Consider the following 18,266-nt stretch of genomic DNA (forward strand, 5'->3'; position numbering starts at 1 on the left):
AACATCCTGTATGTATGCAGAACAGATATGTAAATCATTGCTTATTTTGTTCTTGAATGCAAGAAAGAAGCATTTCAAAAGTTTTCTCACTGCACAAGATTGTTAAGAGTTTTTGCACATATTTCAATAACTGGAATTTCACTCATGCAAAATATTTTTGCACAAATATGTTTATTTTGTGGAGGAGAAACAAAATTTTCACAAAAAATACTGAAATGTGAACTTATCACATCATTGCTGACTTACTTTTTTTAAAAAAAACAGGATGTCTAGATATGTCAGGACAACCACTGTTGTTGAGCACAAGAAAATGTGTGTATTTTCTTTGCATCCCTATCCTTGAATGAACACATAATTGTAAAACTTAACAGGTGAAATTTATCTAGCAGAATGGCTCATTACAAAGTCTATCCCACTACTTTTAACCTTCAGGCACAATGCTCACAAACCCAGGTTGCTGGGTATAGCAATTATAAACTGGGTGCCCAAACAGACAAGCCAAAATAAAGCTGCTTTGGGCCACTCTGGAAGTATGCTGTTTCAATGACGCATGTGTCCAAAGAGGGCCGAAGGCCCGACAAAGTGGTCCTAAGGACTGAAGTGCAGGTTTGGCGCAGCTTCTGGCCTCCTAAGATGTGTGTGTCATTTAAACAGCATACCTCCAAAGTGACTCAAAGCAGCTTTATTTTGGCCTGTCTGTTTGGGCCTTGGGTTCAAGGGAACTACATGGTAGATATTCCATCACTTCCAAAGTCCAGCTAGTTCATTCTTACCAGAATGGGAGGTGGATGGGAATTTATCTTCAAAGAGAGCCAACATCTTGCCATTTTCACCACAAAACCAGTGAGTGGAGATTAGCTATGCTTGTTTCAGGTAACTTCATTGATGGACCCAGTCCCATGCTTTGTTTCATGAAATAGCATCAGGAGAAGCAGTGCCTGTACAGGTGTATCCAGGCCCCATGCAACAAATGCCCCTCTCCATTAAACACAGCTGCTCTCTGCCAATGTAAAATCATGTTTGCCCAATCTTGTCTCCCCTCTAGACAAGCTTTCTGAGTCACTCATACTCTAGTGATAAGTGACAACCTTGGGCATCGTATTTGTATGAGAATTTATCAGGGAAAATCCAGTGGGCACCACGGAAGTAGGGTAAGAATGAAGAGGGTTTTTTTCTGAATTGTGTTCTAGAAACATGATGCAGTCAAAAGATCATGGGTTTATTGTGGAGGAATTCTAATAATAATAATAGGATTTATTTATATGCCGCCCAATCACTAGGAATCCGGGCAGCTTACAACAGAGGGGATAATAGACGGTTCCCTGCCCTCAGGCTTACAATCTAAAAAGATACACAAAAGGAGAAGGGAATGGTGAGGGGGGGAGTGGATCAGGTCCAGCATTCTTCTCTCCCTCTGAGACCAAGGCAGATGGACTGGAGGGAGGGCTCTTCTTCTTCAGGCTAGCCCTGGTGGAGCTGGGTCTGCCTGGTCAACTCCCTCATAGGCCGGAAGGTGACAGTTATGGAGGGAGGAGTCTCTTCTTCCAGGCTAGCCCTGATGGAGCTGGGCCTGCCTGGTCATCTCCCTCATAGGCCAGAACATGACAGTTATGGAGGGAGGAGTCTCTTCTTCCAGGCTAGCCCTGATGGAGCTGGGCCTGCCTGGTCAACTCCCTTGCAGGCTGGAGGATGATAGTTATGGAGGGAGGAGTCTATAACTACTTCAGATGGCAAATCAATAATTCCCTCCCTATATAGCAGGAACAGTCCTGGAAGCTGCAGGAGGTAGTGCAAGGATGCCTAAGAATGGGAAGAATATAAATTTTTCATATTACATATTCAGTGACAATTGGTATGAGAAATTATACTACTGGCAAGCCCATGAGACTTCTGACTCACAAAGATGAAAACACCCACTAGCCAAGTATGGTCCCTTCCACCAAGTTTCTGCTGCCCAGGCAAACACTAAAGGCATGAGATTTATCAAGTTCCAAGTGGGTTGCATTTCACTTTGTTTGAATTATAAAGTTTGCAGGACCGTGATAATGATAACATCCTGGAGTTTCTTCAGTTCTTTCTTCCTTGCCCTTATTCACAAGGTCATGTTAGAAAGAGAACTGTAAATGGATTAGAAAAGCTCTTCTAAATTATGCTGTGTTAAAAAATATATCATGGCATAAACAAAGTAAGGGAAAATGTTCAAAAGGTCATAGTGCTAGCAGACACTTGATTACACAGTCATTGTGTGAAAAGAGGTGATTCTGTTTCCTATGAAGCATGCAACCATGTAAAGAACTTACGTGATAGTGTCAATCATATCCAATCCCATTTCAACGCAGCAGTGTGCATGATCTGTTTTGGGCTGAGTCAGTCCTGATACACAGTAGTAACAATCTCCTAGGATTTTTATCCTTCTGCAATGGTTTTCCTTTAAGTAAAACGGGGAGAAGAGAGATTTTACAATGGCAACATATGTATACTTGTGCATACCAATATGTTATCTGATAATATTTCTGCAATTATAACAAGCCATCTCTTCTGTACAGCCTTTGACTTAACACTTTCACGCTCAATTCCTATTGAAATGGAGACCCTTATACTAAATGTATTTACTAAGAAGTGGAAAATACTAGTCTATAGTGTCAGCTGCCTATGTGCATATTCATCTGATTCCCCTTGCCTAACATTTCCCCACCTTTTCATTCTCTTTGCCTTTGACTGAACTAAAGTGGAAAGTTCTTTTTTTATAACCATTATTAGATCAATAAAAGAAAAAAACATTATTACAAAATAACCATTACTCAGCCTACTCACACAGATCTATGTACAACACAAACTATAAAAACAATGACATAATAAACAGTAGACAAAAAATTGTCAATATTAATAACACTCATGTATAAGTCGAGGGCAGTTTTTGGATCCAAAATCATGGATTTTGATATGACCCATGGATAGGTTGAGGGTCAAACACTGGAGGATGTTACAAAAGATCTAAAGGGGGAAACAAAGCACCACTTCCCTCCCTATATCTCCCTCTCTGGACATCTCCCAAGCATCCGTCTCGGCATGGAAAAGGGGAAACAAACCTTGGCACACACACACACTCTTCCCCTTACAAAAAAGGAGGACAGGGCTTCTGGGCAGTGGCGCAGGGAGAAGGAGGAAGGGCTGGAACAGCTGAGGCTACAAAGCCTCCAATGCTCCCCACCTCTCTCGGCGGCGGCGGCAGCGCTTCTGGGTGGCGGCGCAGGGAGAAGGAGGAAGGACCGGAACAGCTGAGGCTACAAAGCCTCCAATGCTCCCTACCTCCTGTGGTAACATTTAAAACCAGGGAAAAGGAGTAGTCGCTGTAAATGTTTTAGATTGTATGTGGTAACTGATACTCTTAGCAACCGAACTGGGGAGACTAGGTATAGGTATATAATCCCTATACCATTCTTAACACTATATTCAGCTAGATCTTGGGGATCTAGAGGACACAACTCACACGCGGTTTAGTGGGGTCCTGGGGGGCTCAGAAGAGCTACGTTGGGACTTTCTGACCTGGCTCTATATGTATTGTCGATTATCTACTGGGAAGTATACTGTAGAAAGACTTCAAGAGCAGCCCGATAGTGTTAAGATATTCCTTTTAGGAACAGGTCACAACTCCAATTCGTTGGATTTTCTTTTCTTTTCTCTTTTCTTAAATTTCTTTCTTGGTGTCATAGGCAATTTAACAAGTGCATAGCTACAAGGTAGAGCATGCCTAGAAAAAAGAATATCTCCAAAGCACAGAGGATGGGTAGTCTGCAAAGTGACGAGTCTGAGCCAGTTAGTATGCAAAGTGAGATCAGTGCTACAATATTACACGAATTGAGAGAATTTAAACAATCCTTTAAAAAAGAAATAAAGGAGGAGCTAAAAGAATTAAAGGAGGAGTTAAAGGAAACTAGAAATGAAATACAAAAAGATTTGCATAAGGAAATAGAAACACTGAGCAGAAAAACTGAGAAAATCAATAAAGAAATAGACGAAGTTAAAACAGAGACAGGGGGAATAACTGCAAAGACCAAAAGTTTGGAAATGCAGATAGCAATTTTAGAGACAAAATTAAAGCAAAGTGAGCAAATTATTTCTGTTCAGGAAAATAGATATGTTTAAAACTATGTGGCGGAAGATCCAGAAGATAAACTTTTAGAGAAGGTAGTAGCAAGTTTAGCAAAATATATAGATGTGGCGGAAGAATATATGGATACACAGATAGAGAAAATATTCAGAGTAAACTCTAGGATAGTGAAAGAAAGAAATGTGCCAAGAGATATTTTGATATGATTTACAAATTCAAGGACTAGAGATGAAATAATACAACAGAATTTCAAAGAAAAACTGTTTATAGAGGAAACTATAATTGATATCTATAAAGATTTGCCGACTCAAACCCTAAAGAAAAGGCAGGAATATAAATTTCTAACGAACTTACTTCAGGAAAAATACATTAAATACAAATGGGAAAAGTTAGAAGGCATAATAGTGACATTTAAGCAGAAGAGATATATTGTAAATACAGTGGATAAGGCACAAGACTTTTATAAGAAAAATACTATAGAAGAAAAAAAAGAAGAGCAAGCAGCTAATTAAGAGCCGCAGATCTTAGACAGGGAATCTAGTTTTAACACTTTCTGTATTTCTTTTCTTTTTCCCCCCTCTTCTTTCCCTTCTCTCTCTTTTTAGGCAACATGTCAATAAAAATTGGTTCCTGGAACGTAAAGGGAGTAAATCATGGGAAGAAAAGAAAGCAAATATTTCATTTATTAGAGAAAAACCAATTCAATATCTTGTGTATTCAGGAAACCAAAATAAGAGAGAAAGATGCAAAACTGTTAAAGGAGTTAAGATTAGGGAACCTCTTCTATTCATGTTACAAGAAAACCAAAAGAGGTGTAGCAACATATACTAACAAAAAATATGAGGCAAAAACTGTACATAAAGATTCAGAAGGAAGACTGTTAATTATGGAAGTGTTAATAGAGGGGAAGAAATTATATATAGCCAATATCTATGCTCCTCTGGATGTGAAGACCCCTTTTTTTCAATCTCTTAATAAAGAATTGACAGAATTTAATAAAGGAAATGTCATTGTTGTAGGAGATTTTAATGGGGTCATCAAACCAATTAGAGACAGGAAATCGAAAAAGAAGATTAGCCATAATCAGGGGAAATTACCAAAAAAGGCTAAAGAATTAATAGAGGACCAAGAGTTGATTGATGTCTGGCCTAGGTTGTATGGGGACAAAGGAGGATTTACCTTCTTTTCTGATTGTCATCTATCATATTCAAGAATAGATATGTTCATGATAGCAAGAGAATTGTTTACTAGGGTAGAAAAGATGGAGATTGCCCCTAGATTCTTATCAGATCACAATCTTATCGAACTATATGTCCAGAGATGGCAATCAAGAGGGTTTGATTGGAAATTAAATGAGAATATGTTAAAAGATGAAACCTTTGTTAAAAAACTGAGGCAAGAAATTATCTTTTTTTTGAGAAAAATGATACTGGAAATATGCCGATACAAACGACATGGGATACGAGTAAAGCAGTGATAAGGGGTTTATTAATACAAAGAACAAGTGAAATAAGGAAAGCTAACCATAGGAAACATAAACTGTTACAAAATGAAATAAAAAAAACTGAAGATGAGCTAATCAGTCACCCCCAAAGCAAGCGACTAGCTAATAAAATGAGAATGCTACAGAAAGAACTTCAGTCAGAAATTACAGAAGAAATTGCATTAGAACTGAGGAAGTCAAAACAAAAACAGTTTGAATATGCAAATAAAATAAGTAAAATGTTAGCAAGAAAAATAAAGAGAGATAAAAAACTAATATAATAGATGCAATCAAATATAGAGAAACAGTAACAAATACACAGGAAGTAATTATTAAAGCATTCAAGGAATATTATCAAAACCTTTATAAGGAAGAGGAAATATCAGAAGAGTTAATAAAAGGAATGGAAACTTTTTTAGGTAAGGGAAAAATAGAAAAAATATCTAAAGAACAAAAAGAAAAACTAAATAATCCTATCACTAAGGAAGAGATTTTGCAGGCAATTAAGAATTTGAAAGAGGGAAAGTCACCGGGACTGGATGGATACACAGCTAAATATTACAAGACATTTAAGGAGGAATTAGTAGAGCCACTGCAGAAGATGTTTAATTCAATAAAAGATCAAAAAATACCAGCATCATGGGAAGAAGCTCTAATCATTCTGATTCCAAAAGAGGGTAAAGATAAACTATTAGTTCAAAATTATAGACCAATATCCCTCTTAAATGTGGATTATAAGATTTTCTCAGTGATACTTGCATAGAGATTTAAAATTGTCTTAAACAAGGTAGTTAAGAGAGAACAAAGTGGCTTTCTTCCTGGACGGCAGGCAAAGGACAATATAAGAACTATTCTTAATATCTTAGACTATTATAATAAGAACAGGAAAAAAATTAGCTCTGTTATTTATCGACGCTGAAAAAGCGTTCGATAATCTAAGATGGAAATTCATGTCTGAAATTTTAAAAAGAATGAATATAGGAGCTGGGTTTCTGGGGTACATCGAACAAATTTACAGACAACAATCTGTGTGAGTGAAAATAAATGGTTATAAATCAGAAAAATTCAAAATCAATAAAGGGACTAGACAGGGGTGCCCCCTATCTCCATTGTTATTTATAAGCACTGTGGAGTTCTTAATGAATATTATTAGAAATAATGATAAAGTCAAAGGTATCAGAATTAAAGGTAATGAAAGGAAAGTATTGGCTTTTGCAGTGGCAATAGTGGTAGACCCTATTAAAGGAAAGGAACATCTAATGCATGATTTAAAGGAATATGGAAGATTTGCAGGTTTTAAGATCAATAAAGATAAAACAAAAGTGTTAGTCAAGAATGTAGAGAAAAAGGATGAAGAGAAAATAGCAACTAAGATAGGATGTAAGATAATTAAGAAAGTAAAATATTTGGGCATATGGTTAACGAATAATAACTTGAGACTATATGAAAACAATTACAAAGAAAAATGGAAGAAAATTCAGAAAGATTTATTAAAGTGGAACAACTTAAACTTATCAATTATAGGTAGAATTGCGCTAATTAAAATGGTTATCCTCCCTAAGCTATTATTTTTGTTTAGTAATCTGCCAATTGTCATTAAGGGGGAAGTAATAAAACAATGGGAGAAGGGGCTGAAGAACTTTATATGGAAGGGAGGGAAACCAAGGATAAAATGGGATGTGTTGAAAGATAGTAAAGAAAGAGGAGGATATGCGATGCCAGACTTAAAATTATATATGTGGCCTAGCAAATTGTGCTGGATGAAAGAGTGGATAAAACTAGGAAACATGGATCTTTTGGACCTTGAGGGAATAGACTTAAAATATGGTTGGCACGCTTATCTTTTTTATAAAGATCAAATAAAAGCTAGGGACTTCTCATCCTGTACTAAAGTTTTGGGAAAAATCATATGACATCAAGAAAGATATATGGTTATAAAGGTGTTATAAAAGTGTTTTAAGTTTATCAAATTACAAGAATTTTTTTTTTAAATAATATAAGTGGTACCATACACAGAAGTTAAAGCAACTGCTTATATAAATTTTTTGTTCTTTTTTTTATTCTTTGTTTTTTTTTCTTTCTCTTTGTGCTGTATGAGTTGTTAAACAACATTATTATCTGTATTTTTGTTTGTATTCTTTTTTCTTTATTGTTCATATACTGGTGGATGGAAAAATTGTATGATTACAAGAAGATAAATAAAATCATTTATAATGAAAAAAAAAGGAGGACAGATCCCACTCTTTCTCTGCCTTTCATCCCAGGACTTCCAAGCCTCATAGCTTGCAAAAAAGGAGGACAGACCGCACTCTTTCTCTGCTCTCCACCCCAAGGACCCCCAAGGATCAGGGCTTGCAAAAAAGGAGGACAAACCCCTCTCTTTCTCTGCTTTCCACCCCAAGGACCTCCAAGGATCAGGGCTTGCAAAAAAGGAGGACAGACTCCACTCTTTCTCTGCTCTCCTCCCCAAGGACCCTCAAGGATCAGGGCTTACAAAAAAAAGGAGGACAGACCCCACTCTTTCTCTGCTCTCCACCCCAAGGACCCCCAAGGATCAGGGCTTGCAAAAAAGGAGGACAAACCCCTCTCTTTCTCTGCTTTCCACCCCAAGGACCTCCAAGGATCAGGGCTTGCAAAAAAGGAGGACAGACTCCACTCTTTCTCTGCTCTCCTCCCCAAGGACCCTCAAGGATCAGGGCTTACAAAAAAAGGAGGACAGACCCCACTCTTTCTCTGCTCTCCACCCCAAGGACCCCCAAGGATCAGGGATTGCAAAAAAGGAGTACAGACCTTTCTCTCTCTTTGCCTTTCAACCTCAGGATTTCCAGGCAAAATGGGGGGACAGGCCAGGGCATACAATGAGTATGTGTCCTTTGATTCAGCAGCAGCTTGTTAGCTCTGGCTGCATGGGAAGGCTGAGAGGGAAAATGAAGACACACGCACACACAGAGGGAGAGAGGAGGAGAGCGTGTGCCGGGGCTTCAAACAGGCAGCCATTACAAGGCTACAGAGGAAGGTGGGCACTTATTATTTCAGGAAATTTATAAGCATAAACTCATTGCCCCATCTATAAATCTACCTATGATTTTGGAGTCCATTCTGGGGCATAATTTTTTCAACTTATAGTTGAGTATATACGGTACCATTTCTAAAACAAAATTCTAACATACAATCATAGAATCATAGAATCATCGAGTTGGAAGAGACCACAAGGGCCATCCAGTCCAACCCCCTGCCATGTAGGAAATCACAATCAAAACATCCCCGACAGATGGCCATCCAGCCTCTGCTTAAAGACCTTGAAAGAAGGAGACTCCACTACACTCCAAGTTGAACAGCCCTTACTGTCAGGAAGTTCCTCCTAATGTTGAGGTGGAATCTCTTGCATCCATTGTTCCAAGTCCTGTTCTCTGGAGCAGCAGAAAACAAGCTTGCTCCCTCCTCAATATGACATCCCTTCAAATATTTAAACAGGGCTATCATATCACCTCTTAACCTTCTCTTCTCCAGGCTAAACATCCCCAGCTCCCTGAGTCTTTCCTCATAGGGCATGGTTTCCAGACCTTTCACCATTTTACTCGCCCTCCTCTGGACACACTCCAGTTTCTCAATGTCCTTTTTGAATTGTGGTGCCCAGAACTGGACACAATATTCCAGGTGGGGCCTGAACAGAGCAGAATAGAGTGGCACTATTACTTCTCTTGATCTAGACACTATACTTTTATTGATGAAGCCTAAAGTCGCATTGGCCTTTTTAGCTGCTGCCTTGCACTGTCAACTCATGTTCAACTTTGTGGTCTACTTGGACTCCTAGATCCCTTTCACATCTAGTCTCATTCAGCCAGGTGTCCCCCATCCTATATCTGTGCATTTTATTTTTCTGCCCTAAGTGCAGTACCTTACATTTCTCTCTGTTGAAGTTCATTTTGTTAGCTGTGGCCCAGCTTTCTAGTCTATTTAGGTCATTTTGGATTTTGATCCTGTCTTCTGGAGTATTAGCTATTCCTCCTAATTTGGTGTCATCTGCAAATTTGACAAGTATGCTCCCAATTCTGTCATCCAAGTCATTGATATAGATGTTGAATAAAACTGGCCCAAGGACAGACCCCTGTGGGACCCCACTGGTCACTTCTCTCCAGGATGAAAAGAAGCCATTGTTGAGCACCCTTTGGGTTCGGCCGGTCAACCAGTTATAAATCCATGTAACAGTTACCTTGTCTATCCCACATTTTACAAGCTTGTTTGCAAGAATGTCATGAGAAACATCCGACATTACTAACAACATCAAACTAAAAATTGATTTCATTGTCTTTGATTTCAATGTAAATTTTTGACCTCTCTTCCATACTTGTTCCCAACATGATAATTGGAGTCCAACATGATATTTTGCCCTGTATCTTGAGCTGATTTGGTCATACAGTCTTTGACTCTTTCATCTTCCTGTTCATATTTTAATAGCAATTTGTAAAATTTTGCTATATGATGATTTTTCTCTGGTTGTATTATATTTGTAAATCTTTGTCACATTCTCCAAAACCATTAAGTTTAACACCTATCTTAAATCTTTATTTAATCTGTGTGTAGAGAAACCAACTACAGTTATACCCTCATCTCTTAACTCCTCCTTCTCCTTTAGCCTTATACTTTATTGATTCCTAATCAGAATATCAAGGGAAGTCTAGTTCTTTGTGTTCATTTTGCTGGGGTGAGTTTTCAAACTTTTCAAATTGTGATCCATTTCTGTGGGTCACTCACTGAGAGGAGGCGCTAGAAGCCTAATTCTAAAGAGCTCTGAGCAGAGGATTTCCAGACCATTCTCTTGAAAAACGGAAGGCTAGTTCTCTGTGTTCATTTTGCTGGGGTGAGTTTTCATACTTTTTAAATTGTGACCCATTTCTGTGGGTCACTGAGAGGAGGAGCTAGAAGCATAATTCAAAATAGCTCCTAGCAGAATTGCGCACTGAATTTTCCTTCGATTTTTTTTTATAGTCAAGAAGGCTTTAAAGTACAGAGGACAAGAGGGGCTGGGAAGAGTGTTGGAGAGGGGCTCCTTTAAATTTTCAATTTTGCACTAAACTTTTTTCCTTAAGGGGCTTGTGAGGAAGCCCCTTAAGGCTAGTTTAGAGGAAGTGAGTCAGAGACTTACCTCTGGAAGGAGTTGCCAGGAGCTCTCTACATAACTATAGTCCCAGGTGATTGAGCTTTTTAACAGAACTTGGGGACAAAGGCCAAGCCAGCAGGGGTTCTTTACACTTGTGTTTAGCAGGAGAAGCCCACAGTCTTGTTTCAGTGCCTCCTTAAGATTTCTCAGTATGAACACTGAAAGACCTGCTGCAGTCACCTAGGATGTTTTTCTTCTTGCCTACAGGTGTGGGGAACTTCACCTGCACTAAGTGCAAGTTGGTAGCCTTCTTAGAAGAGAAAGTACAGCAGTGGGAGGCCCAGGTAGCTACACTTCAGCATCTTAGGGAGCAAGAGGTTTCCCTTGATAGAACAGACCAAAGGATCTTGGATGGGAAACACACAGAGGAGGTTGATGGGGAGGAGGAAGTCATTTCACATTCAACAGAAGTAGATGGTTGGAAGAATGTCACACACAGAAGTAGGAAAACCATGGATCATTCTATGAACTTGCAGCTACAGAATCAATTTGAATCTCTCTCTATTATGAAGGATGATGAGGAACAGCAGCAGGGACAGACTTCAGGGACAGATCAGGGGACCCTTGGAGTACCACCAAAGGGAACAGCCGTTGCTAAGCCTCAGAGGAGGCATGTGATGGTCGTGGGGGAATCCTTGCTGAGAGGTACTGAACCATTGGTTTGTGGGCCTGATAAGATGTCTCGGGAGGTGTGTTATCTCCCTGGGGTAAAGATCTGTGATGTGATAGAGAGGCTGACAAGACTTGTCAAGCCTACTGATCATTACCCCTTTCTTTTGTTTCATGTGGAGACCAATGATACTGCAAGGCACAGCCTTCAGAATATCATAAGAGATTATGAGGCTTTGGGTAGGAAGTTGAAAGAGATGGATGTACAGGTTGTCATCTCATCACTTCTCCCAGTCAAAGGCATGGTCTAGGAAGGGAGAAGAAAATAGCATGGGTGGTGCCGCAGATGGTGTTGCCAAGAACAATTTGGATTTTTGGATCATGGTCTGAGGTTTCATGAGAAGGGACTTCTGGCAAGGGATGGGTTGCATCTCATGCCAGTTGGCAGAAATTTTTTTGCCAATAGTCTCAAGAATTTGGTCAGGAGGGCTTTAAACTGAGTTATGTGGGAGAGGGAGACAGTATTCTGGAATGCAAAAGGGCTGGAGAATATAGCCAAACTGTCATAGAGGGAAAGGACAAACAGTGCAAGGACCCAAAAGTGGGAGGCACAAAAACTTGCACAGGCAGCAAGTAAAGAGGACCTATGGTCTGTGATGTCGCTACACTAATGCACAGAGCATGGGAAATAAGCAAGATGAAATTCAACTCCTAGCACAACAAAGCAAATATGATATAATAGGCATCATTAAAACCTGGTTGGATGAGTCTCATGATTGGAATGTAGGAATACAGGGGTATAACCTTTTCAAGAGAAATAGGCCAAATGGGAAAGGAGGAGGAATAGCATTGTATGTCAGGGATATTTACACCATGAAGAGATCCAGGACATTGATCCTGGAAGCTAGATGGAGAGCATCTGGATAAAAATTAAAGGGCAGGGAAACAACAGGGATGTATTGTGGGAGTCTACTACAGATTCCCAAGTCAGAGGGAGGAATTGGATGATGTCTTTCTAGAACAGATGACCCACACACTCAGAAAGGAGAGATGTAGTAGTGATGGGTGACTTCAACTATCCTGATATTTGCGGGAAGTCAAACTCAGCCAAATCCTCAAGGTCTAGCAAATTCCTCACTTGCCTTGGAGACAATTTCATTGTTCAAAAGGTGGAAGAGGCAACAAGGGGATCAGCTATTTTAGATATGATCCTAACCAACAGGGATGACCTAGTTAATGGAGTGCAAGTGGAGGGATCCTTAGGTGGGAGTCATCATGTATTCCTGGAGTTTGTTATACAGCGGAAAGGAGAAGCCACGCATAGTCAGACACATTCTAAACTTTGGGAAAGCTGATTTTAGTAAACTTAAAGAAATACTGGGGGTCATCCCATGGTCATGAATACTAAAAGAGAAGGGAGGTCAGGATGGATGGGAGTGTCTGAAAAGGGAGATACTGAAGGCACAATTTCAAACAGTTCCAATGAGGAAGAAAAAATGGAAGGTGTCTCAAGAAACCAGGATGGATGACTAAGGTTCAACTGAGCTAAGGTTTACATGGAACATGTATAAGAAATGGAAAAATGGAGAAATCACCAAAGGGGAATTCAAACAAATAGCTAGCTAAAGTCAGAAAAGCTAAAGCACAGAATGAACGCAGGCTTGCTAGAGAGGTTAAGAACAACAAAAAGGGCTTTTTTGGATTTGTCCGTAGCAAAAAGAAGAAGGAAATGGTAGGGCCCCTGCATGGAGAAGACAGCAAAAAGCTAACAGAGAAAAGGCAGAATTACTCAATACCTTCTTTGCCTCAATGTTCTCAGAAAAGACAAAGGGTGCTCAACCTGAGGAAAATGGAGCAGAGGACAGAATAGGGGAATTTCAGCACAGAATAAGTAAGTAGATAGTATAGGAATACCTGGTTAATCTAAATGAATATAAGTCTCCTGGACCAGATGAACTACATCCAAGAATATTAAAAGAACTGGCTAATATAATATCAGAGCCATTGGCAATAAGATTTGAGAACTCCTGGAGAACAGGAGAACAGGATCCCAGCAGACTGGAGGAGGGCAAACGTTGTCCCCATCTTCCAAAAGAGGAAAAAGAGGATCCCAACAATTATCATCCAATTAGTCTGACATCAATACCAGGAAAGATTCTAGAGCAGATCATTAAACAGAGAGTCTGTGAACATCTAGAAGGCAAAGCCATAATATTTTTTTTTATAAAATTACCAGCTTGTGGATATAGTATATCTTGATTTCAGTAAGGCCTCTGACTGGGTTCGCCACGACATTCTTGCAAACAAGCTAGTGAAATGTGGGCTAGACAAGGTAACTGGATTTGAAATATTTTGATTGGCCGAACCCAAAGGGTGCTCAAAAATGGCTCCTTTTCATCCTGGAGAGAAGTGACCAGTGGGGTGTGACAGGGTTCTGTCCTGGGTCCAGTACTATTCAACATCTTTATCAATAACTTGTAGGAAATGGGGGCATCATTATCAAATTTGCAGATGACACCAAATTAGGAATAGTAGCTAATACCCCAGAGGACAGGATGAAAATTCAAAATGACCTTAATAGATTAGAAAGCTGGGCCAAAGCTAACAAAATGAATTTCAACAGGGAGAAATGTAAGGTACTTCACTTACGGCGGAAAAATGAAATGCACAAATATAGGATGGGTGACACGTGGCCGAACGAGACTACGTGAGAAAGGGATCTAGGAGTCCAAGTAGTCCACAAGTTGAACATGAGTCAACAGGGCGATGCGGCAGCTAACAAGGCCAATGCGATTTTAGGCTGCATCAATAGAAGTATAGTGTCTAGATCAAGAGAAGTAATAGTGCCACTCTATTCTGCTCTGATCAGGCTGCACCTGGAATATTGTGTCCAGTTCTGGGCACCACAATTTAAAAAGGATGTTGAGAAGAGAGCCCTGGTGGCGCTGTGGTTAAAGGTTGCGAGTTCAAGACCAGCAAAAGGGTTCAAGCTTGACTCAGGCTTGCATCCTTCTGAGGAGGTCACTAAAATGAGTACCCAGATTGTTGGGGGCAAATTAGCTTACAGTTGTAAACCGCTTAGACACTGCTTAGGCGGTATGAAGCGGTATATAAATGAAGCCTGTTTTTTTTTGTTTGTTTTGTTTGTTTTGTTTTTTGAGAAACTGGACTGTGTCCAAGGGAGGGCGACGAAAATGGTGAAGGGTCTGGAAACCATGCCCTATGAGGAACGTCTTAGGGAGCTGGGGATGTTTAGCCTGGAGAAGAGAAGGTTAAGAGGCGATATGATAGCTCTGTTTAAATATTTGAAGGGATGTCACATGAAGGAGAGAGCGAGCTTGTTTTCTACTGCTCCAGAGAAGAGGACCCAGAGCAATGGATGCAAGCTACAGCAAAAGAGATTCCAGCTCAACATTAAGAGGAACTTCCTGACAGTAAGGGCTGTTCAACAGTGGAACACACTCCCTTGGAGTGCAGTGGAGTCCACTTCCTTGGAGGTCTTTAAACAGAGGCTGGATGGCCATCTGTTGGGGATGCTTTGATTTAGATTTCCTGCATGGCAAGGGCTTGGACTGGATGGCCCTTGCGGTGTCTTCCAACTCTATGATTCTATGGTTCTATATGTTACACATCTTTCATTACCCATAGGTTCATTGCTAAAAAAAAAACACCCTTCATTAGTTGAAATCGATCCTGGGATTGTCTCCTTTCATTTTTTTGCTGATCTTTTTCCAGACTCTGAAGCACCCGTTTTATTACATGGTTATTAAAATCTTTATGTACCACATCTTTTTTGTAGCCAATATAGGCATGCCACCCGCATCGGTTTTCAAATCCTTCGAGTTGAAGTAAGCTTTTCTTTTTAATTTGTATCCAGTCTAATATCCAATAAAGGCTACAAGCACAATAATATAATCTAAGGTTTGACAAAGCCATACCTCCTCTATTTCATTTTGTAGCAATTTCATTTTAAATCGTGTTTTTTTTCCAAGATGAAGGAATGAGAGAGATAGCCTTATTATCCATTTTGTAAAAGGTACATCGCTTATAATGATTTGTAAATTTTGAAATAAAAAGGGAACTTTGGGGAGTATATTCATTTTTATAACAATATTTTATCCATCCAAGATAGACCAATCTTTGCCCATCTTTCCATATCTATTTTAATGCCTTTGCAGACTCTTTCATAATTATTTTTAAACTATTTGATATTGTCTGTAGAAATACATATTCCTAAATATTTAACCATCTTTTGTATTTGAAATCTTGATTTACTAACCAACTTTTTTTTTCTGGTTCTGTCAAATTCATGGTTAATACCTTTGTTTTGTTCTTTTTAATATTAAGTCTTGAGACCTTACTCTATTCATTTATTGTCCTCAAGAGCTTTTCAATATTATGTGAAGAGTTGGCTAATGATATTATCAAATCATCTGCATACACTTTCACTTTGAACTCATGTCCTCTTACTCTAACCCCTTCAATTGACTTATTTTTTCAGGTCGTTAATAACAAAATTTCTAAAGATCTAATAAATAAATGTGGTGAAAGGGGACATCCTTGCCTTCCCCCCCCCCCCTATAGTTATTACAGGGTTTAGTTAGTTTTCCATTTATTAAAACATTTGCTACTTGTTCTCTATAAATAGCTTCCATCCACTTTTCAGAATTCTTACCAGTCCACTTTTTTGTAATAAAGTCAACAGAAAAGCTCAGTTGATGTTACCAAACACCTTTTCTGCTTCCTCAAAAATAAATGCAACGTTTTAATAATTTTTTTTTCTAATATAGCTTAATCAGATTAACCACATGTCTAATACTGTCCTTTATTCTTCTACCTGGCAACAAGCCAGATTGGTCTTCATGAATCCAGCATATAAGGATTTTTTTTTTTCAGCTAGTCAGCCACAATGGAGGCAAATATTTTGTAGTCACTGTTAAGTAGTGATATCGGTATAAATTGTCTTGGTTCTAATATTTCCCCTGTTTTATTAGGGATTACAGTAAGGTTAACCTGAGTCCACAAGTTAGGAATCTTACCACCAACAATTGCATTTATCATTCTTGTTAATGGTACTTCAATTTCTTGTTTCAAATTTTTGTAATACTCGGCCGTCAATCCATCCGGGCCAGAGGTTTTGCCTGTATTACTCCTCTGAAAGGCATCCAACACCTCTTGCAGGGCAATCCTTTTATTCTATTATTTTCTCTATTGTTCTGTAAATTTAGGAATATTATGTTTATCTAAATAGTCGGATAGATCTTGGTGATCTATATGTTTCTTCTTATACAGATTTAAATAATAATTTTGAAAAATTTAATTTGTTTTTGAGAAGTATGAATCCTATCTCCTTCCTTAATCTTTGTTATCAAAGGCTCCACACACACCCCCCCCCCCCCAGTTTATATGCTAACATTCCGCCTGGTTTGTTAACTGACTCAAAATAATCTCTGCATAGCAAAACTTATTTTTTCTGCATCTCTTTTATAAAAACCATATCCAATTGTTTCTGTAAACATCTCATTTCATCTTTAACCTTTTTTTATTTTGGCTTTATTATAAATTGCCTTTGCTTATCTTTAATTTCATCTATTAGTTTATTTATTAATTATTTCTTTTTTTTACTTCTGATGTTTTTTTGAAAAAGAAATCCCTCATAAATGCTTTAGAAGCTTCCCATACCACATCTATTTTAACTTCTTTATCTAAATTCACTTCTAAAAACCTTTATATATTCTTTTCTTCTCAGTATTTTTTTTTTCATTTTTGAAGAGATTAGAGTTTAACTGCCATCAAAATTATTTTTCCCCCATGTATAAAGTCATAGAAACAGGATTATGACCTGACCATATTTTTGGTCTATCATAGGAATTTAATTTTTTATAAATGTGGAGACTAAAAACATATATAGTCTCACCCAAGAATTATGAACTGGCAAGAAGAAAGTATAATCTCTCGCCTCATCATATTTAGCCTGCCAAGCATCTGTCAATGTCAGTACATTCAGCATCTATAAAAAAGACTTAGGTAAATGTCCTTGCTTCTTTTTAATTTCTTTATCTGACTTTCTATCTAAGCTTGGATCTATGACTCCATTCCAATCTCAACATAAAATCATAGAATCATAATTCAAATCTTGTATCAAATCATTTAATTTATTATAGAAATTACTTTTATTTTCTAGAGGTCCATAGACACCACACTAATTCAGGCATTGAAATCCCCACATATAAGAAGAGAGGCATTGGGAAATTTCTGATTCGTCTGTTCTAGCAGGAGTATTAAATCATTCCATACCATGGGTGACAGTAGCCGGCCATTTGTAGGGGAACAGTAGACATTTATACATGGGGGGAAAAACCTTCCCTGTGTCCATATTAATTTGTACTGGCAAAAGATAGTTATTTTGCAGGCTAAAGTCCACCATCTGTGATTCTCCTGCCAGTTCTATTGAAATGAAAGACACCAAACCACCACTTGTCAGATTTCTTTAGAGCTGGCTGGCTAAATGCTTTGTAACTTGGAAATGTGGAGGGTTATCTTTGTGAGTCTAAACCAGGCGGAGCAATGATATCTGCAAAAGTACATTTAGCAGAAATTCAGTCTACCCTGGGGGCCCCTTTGGATTTAAGTAATGGTGTATTCTACAAACATCTGTCCCAACATGGACAAAGAGGCAGTATAGAATTGACATTTCAGGATCTTGATATGTAGCGTGAATTCGGGTCTCTATTACACATATTTACCAACAGAGGCTTTCTATTTGAACTCAAAGAGCCACAAAATAAACTTTACAAATGCATTGTAACCCTGGAGATATGGAGGGTTATCTTTGTGAGTCCAAACCAGGCAGAGCAATGATATCTGCAAAAGAACATTCAGTCTTCCCTCCACCTCCTCTA

General features: G+C 38.7%; 1 protein-coding gene across 2 annotated transcripts in view; it reads right to left on the reverse strand.

The window, feature by feature from the left end:
• ADCY1 (adenylate cyclase 1) overlaps window positions 1–18,266 on the reverse strand; it is a 406,316-nt gene that overhangs the window by 155,120 nt on the left and 232,930 nt on the right. For both annotated transcript variants that reach the window (XM_089532497.1, XM_089532496.1), the window contains one exon: window positions 2,301–2,428. In XM_089532497.1, the coding sequence (XP_089388623.1) occupies window positions 2,301–2,428 (128 nt within the window). The remainder of the gene's footprint in view (window positions 1–2,300; window positions 2,429–18,266) is intronic.

The sequence above is a fragment of the Sceloporus occidentalis genome, unplaced genomic scaffold (genome assembly GCF_023333645.1).
Source record: "Sceloporus occidentalis isolate IW3139 unplaced genomic scaffold, rSceOcc1.0.p SCAF_7, whole genome shotgun sequence".
In the NCBI taxonomy this organism is placed as follows: domain Eukaryota; kingdom Metazoa; phylum Chordata; class Lepidosauria; order Squamata; family Phrynosomatidae; genus Sceloporus; species Sceloporus occidentalis.